This window comes from Limulus polyphemus, unplaced genomic scaffold (assembly GCF_000517525.1).
Source record: "Limulus polyphemus unplaced genomic scaffold, Limulus_polyphemus-2.1.2 Scaffold1250, whole genome shotgun sequence".
NCBI classification, from domain to species: domain Eukaryota; kingdom Metazoa; phylum Arthropoda; class Merostomata; order Xiphosura; family Limulidae; genus Limulus; species Limulus polyphemus.
This window is the reverse complement of record NW_013666860.1, coordinates 202746-208206: the sequence shown is the minus strand read 5'-3', so window position 1 is coordinate 208206 and position 5461 is coordinate 202746. Positions and strand designations below refer to the sequence as shown.

The 5461-nt window shown below is 34.5% G+C and overlaps 1 protein-coding gene across 5 annotated transcripts in view; it reads left to right on the top strand.

The window, feature by feature from the left end:
• The window catches only part of LOC106462785 (abnormal cell migration protein 10-like), a 79598-nt gene that overhangs the window by 64919 nt on the left and 9218 nt on the right, over positions 1–5461 (top strand). For all 5 annotated transcript variants that reach the window (XM_022390123.1, XM_022390122.1, XM_022390125.1 and 2 more), the window contains exons 5-6: positions 845–1004; positions 4668–4789. In XM_022390123.1, the coding sequence (XP_022245831.1) occupies positions 845–1004; positions 4668–4789 (282 nt within the window). The remainder of the gene's footprint in view (positions 1–844; positions 1005–4667; positions 4790–5461) is intronic.

The window sequence follows — 5461 nt, the reverse complement described above, 5'->3', positions numbered from 1 at the left end:
GTGTGTTCGTCGGGAGAGTTAATTTTTTTTTTAACATCAAACCAAACTGTCAATTATCTGTAAGCCCACATGGTATGACAACTATGGCAATGAATCAGTTGAAAACTAGGCTTTCTATTGGTTATAAAGTTTATGTTATAAAGTTATTTGATTTATTATTTATGGTTTGATGCCAAGTTTGTTTGTATACCATGATAATTAGATAGTTTAATTAAATTTTTAATGTAACTCGCTAAAATGTCATGACATGCTCAGTTTGACCTGCCCGCATGCTAAGGGTTAATCATGCACGTACCTACCTAATGTGCAATCAGCTATGTAGGCACATGCACATTCTCTTCCAGTGTGTGGAGTCACCAATTTTCCGTATTTCATGCTATTGTCGATTTCCACAGTCAGATTCTCTTATCAACTAAAGTATGAACTCAAAACTACCACATCAAACTATTATAACTCTGTGAAAAGTGAAGCTGAAATACTAGAGGAGGCATTCAGTCAAAACTTATTCTCAACATATGATATACTATAAACCAGTACTGATACTGACGGCCTGGTATCAATACTGGATGCCAAGTTCCATCGATACTGACTGCAAACCCTGACTATAAGAGTGATGGCCAAAACTCACTCTTCAGTTATACAAGAGGAACACAAGAGTTAGTGATGGTCCAGTTGACTAGCTGTCTTCCTTCTAGTCTGTCAGTTAAAAATTTGAAATAGTTGTTTGTAACTTTGCTCAAAAACCTAAAATAAACAATTTTTCTAGTAATAGCCAGTTGTCATCAGAGTATAAACAGAATTATCTGTAATAAGGCACTGACAAACCTTTCATGTTTCTCTACAGATATTCATCAAAGCTTATACTGATGATGATTGTGCCAAAAGCTTATTGGTCGATGAAAGAATGACTGTGGCACACGTGTGTCGGCTTCTTTCTGAAAAAATCCATACAAAGATGGATCCTCAATGGGCAGTTGTAGAAAGAAATTTTGATTTACAGTTAGGTAAGTATTTTTTGTTTTTTTCCTATGTCAATGTTCTAGTAATTATTTTTTCAATAAAATAAAGGTAAGAAATATTTGTGTTTTGTTAAACAAACCATATCCTTACAACCACATTAATCCTCACTCTAATACAAATATTAAATTTCTGAGAAGACACCTCATCTCCACGCACAGAATTCTATTTCTGTTGTGCATCTACCTATGAGACCTGCATGCCACTAGCCTTCAGCTAACTTCCATCTAATATTCACCCAGTGTTGTTTTTCTTCACACATGGGATTTGTCCAGTCCATCACCCATAAGGTTGGGCACTCCAATTGTGTAACTTTTTTATCCCATTCTTGTCAACTGTCAACTTTTTCTATTGAGAGTGGCAGCTGCTTTTTTTGTCATTGGGTTCATTCAAAACTCCCTTCTTCTGGGTTGTCCTTCTATTGCCCCCTTTCAGCATTTTTAATTTGGCTATTCAACCATGGATTGTCTGTTTCCACCTTTGCTGGTTCTTGAGAAGCTTTGTTGACCACATTGTGCCTTTGCCATTACCACCACATGTTTCTTTCCCTTTCCTCTCTACATTGTTTCAGTCCTTCCCTCTTCCCTGACCCTCTCGTCCGATTCCCAAACATTACTGGGATCTTGATGTGGTTTTCATCTCTTACATGTCATTTGTTTCTTGTTCTTTATACCATCTATGTCTCAAGGTGTATTTCCTTTTCACTTGTGATCGCCGTTGTTCCATATGTCCATGTCATCACTACTTCTTGTACTATCTTTCACAATCCTTACTTACTCATCTACCATGACTGGTTAATGACTGACTTTGCCATTCCCTTTGCACCCTTCCCATTACCACCTCATGTTTTCTTCCCTTTTCCTCTCCACGTTGTTCCTGTCATCTATTTTTCATCAAACTCTTCACACTACACACATTGGCTTGCTGACCACTTGTGTAGGTGCTCAGTTGCTTATGGTCACATTCTGCCATCCTTGTGACACTTCAGTCTCCTTCGTTTGTCTTTCCTTTTCATACTAGGCAAAGAGTATTCACTAGTCAAGACAAATTGCAGTCTCCCATGGTGCTCCTGCCACCAGGTGTCACATTCCATGGGCTTTCCCTTTGGGCACTTTCTGAAAGAAGCTCATATAGGTTTAAATTTTGCACCAGCCCCTCCATCAATTCAATGTGGGAATTAGCATTTTGTTTGAGGAGGTGAGGTATTGTCTTGGGAGTTAACATTTTCCTAATCTTGCCTCCACACACATTCCCACCTCTCCACCTTTGGTGGACCTTTTATATTTTTGTCTCTTCTAAGAATGAAGTTATCTCGAGTGCAAGGACATAGGGGCAGTTACTGTGCATGGAGGTTATGTTGCCCCCCTATTAGCGGAGGGCTGTTGTCCACCTGATGATGTCACCATACACAAGCACAGTTTATGTTAAACACATGAATTAATGAGTATCTTAGTGTTCCATATGCATGTGAGTTTAATACTTTGACTGCTTTAAATGTACGCTTAATTTTTGCGAGCCATACACTGTATACAGCACACTCGCATCGAACTGCCAGAAGCAGACTGTGCCCTATAAGATGAATCAGCAGTTAGTGGGTTAAAGGTCTTTCTTTAAAAGGAGTTAATTTTCCACCAGTGGTTTTCTTCACTGTTTTAGATATGTAAATAGATAAGTTAGAACACTTACTGTAAACACACATTTTTATTCTTTCTCTTCTTGAAGTACAGGTTTGTGCCATTTTATGTTTTATAGAGATAAACAGAAATGCTACATAATTCTTGTGTATTTGTGCTGAGTATTTGTGCATGACAATGATTATGGTGATTCTTTCACGTGATAAAATATACATACACGGTTCCGTATTTGAACAGTAAAATTACTACAATTTGAAATTTCTTTGTTATACTCTTCTGACATTACGAAATTAGCCTAGAATTATTTATGTACTTTTATGACACTGTTTATTCAAAATTAGATTATCCCTAACTCATTACAAAAGAAAAACTGTCCCCTAAAGAAATTGTTTCTGACTTTAGCTGTATATTTTGTATCAACTAATTTCTTATAGTTAGAAAGAAAAATTGTTTAGTTATAAAATATTTCACAGTTGAGTGAAAATGGATTGATAGGTTCTCTTCCAACTTAAGTTTTTATTTTGAATGTGAAAATTTCATTTCCTATTGGGGAGAGGTTTCCTCGATATGCTACTGTGCATGTTTTTGTTAACTTCTGTGGGGAACATTTAATTCTTTAGATCTACATAATTTAACAATCTTGCTATATGAATATTCTTCCTTAAAAATGGCTGTGGCATGTATGTGTGTATTCAACCATAAGCTTATTCATGATGGCAGTGCATTTTGAATGGCTGGCTGTATGCTGTGAATCGATTATTGTTTGAGTCATTATTTATATAATACCTAACCAAAGTCTGCACGTGTTTTGATATACATTCCTTAGCTTGCAGACAAAGTAGTTATAACATTTAAGGACAATGAGAATCTTGTTGGTTCATCTAGGTTGTCCCATTCAATAAGCTAAACTCATCCCTCGATGTTTTTCAAGCCATTCCTTAAAATCCATTAAATGCACTACTTCCACCACATACAAAGGCAACCACCCTGATAGAACATTAAAACTATCTTAGCTGAAAATTATTTCTACACTGCCAAGATTTATATTTGGCCCCTCTAGTCCTACTGCTCTCACCAAAAAAGATGATGCATCGACACTTTTAATTCCCTTAACAGTCTTGAACACTTCAATCATATCCTTCTATTTCATCTTTTTTTTTTTTCTAGCAAAAACAATTTTAGAGATCTTAACCTATCCACATATGACCTTTTCATTCCAGGTATCATCCTAGTAGCCCTTATCTGAACCCTGGCCAAGAGTTCAATATTCTTCCTACGGTGAAGAGCTAAAGGCAGAACACAATACTACAAATGTGGCTTAAGCAGTGACCTCTACAATGAAATATAACCCCTTTAGATTTCTATTCAAAATTTCTGTAGATGCAACCTAAAATCCTATTTGCTGTACCACTAACAACAGCATATTGGATGAATGACTTAAGAGATCAACCAGAACACCAAAATCTTTTCCCTTCGTAACACTGTTTGGGTTATTCCCATCAAAATTATACTTATAATTCAAATTATGATAACCCACATACATTATATTGCATTTGTTATAATTAAAAGCCACTTTTTTGCTCAATTCACCAAATAATCCGACCTTTTGTAAAGCAGCAGCATTCTTCTTGTGGTCAGCAACACCCAAGACGTTAATATAATCAGCAAATTTAGGTAATTCCTTCATCTGTTCACTCGATGTAAATGAAAAAGTGCAAAGGTCCTAACACTGAGCTACGAATAACCCAACTCTAACATCAATCCAGTTTGACTGAACCACTTTGAGACAACTTATCCTTCACACCTATAAGCTATTCAGTAAAGAAATAGTTAATTAGAACTGCACAAAATTTTAGTGTTATTATTACTTCAATAGATATCAAGCATTTGATATTCCATAGTGAAAATTCTTCATGGCATGGTTAGGGCCAAGTACAAAGCTTATTTTATTCAAGAACTAATGTTTGAAGTTAAGAATATTTGATAGTATGTTTCATATTTTATGAATTTTTGTAGATCGAATCTATGAAGATCATGAAAACTTGGTGAAGAACATATTAATGTGGACTCAAGATGCAACGCATAAACTGCTGTTTCTCAAGAAAGAGGAAAAATATGAAGTTTTTTTAAATCCAGAGGTATTAATTCTGATAAATTACTGAACACTTTCAAATAAATATAGTCAATAGATATGAAAATTACTAATTCCAAATTCCAGTGAACATTCTGGCTTATGTTTTCATTGAAATGTACAATTGATGAATTGCTTTTGACTTTATGAGTTGACTACATCCCAATTATAGTATGAACAAAAATATCACTTGCGTAGCGATATGTCTGTGGACAATGCTACAAACCATGTTTTGATATCGATGGTGGGCAGAGCACAGGTAACCCATTGTGTAGTTTTGTGCTACATATATTATTTATATATAGTTTTGAAGTTAGTCATTTTTTAAAAGTTTTAGTCAGTTAAAAAGCAAAATTAAAATATATTGATAAAATAGTTTTATCTGAAGAAATTGATTTACAATAGTAATACATATAAAAAATAAAAACTGTGAAATGAATCAGAAATAAAAACATGGTAATCAAGATGTCTGTAATGTAATAACTAAAATACCTCATTTACAGAAAACATCTGTGTAAAAAATTATTAAAAAATAGTTAAGAATTGTTTCTATGTGGGTTTAAAAAACATGGTCAGGATATATATTTTCATTGTTGTTATGTAAGATAATTTTTTGGTGTTAACATTCATGAAATGTAAAGAAAATTGCTTCTAATAACAAGTAAGTTCATTTGATTTT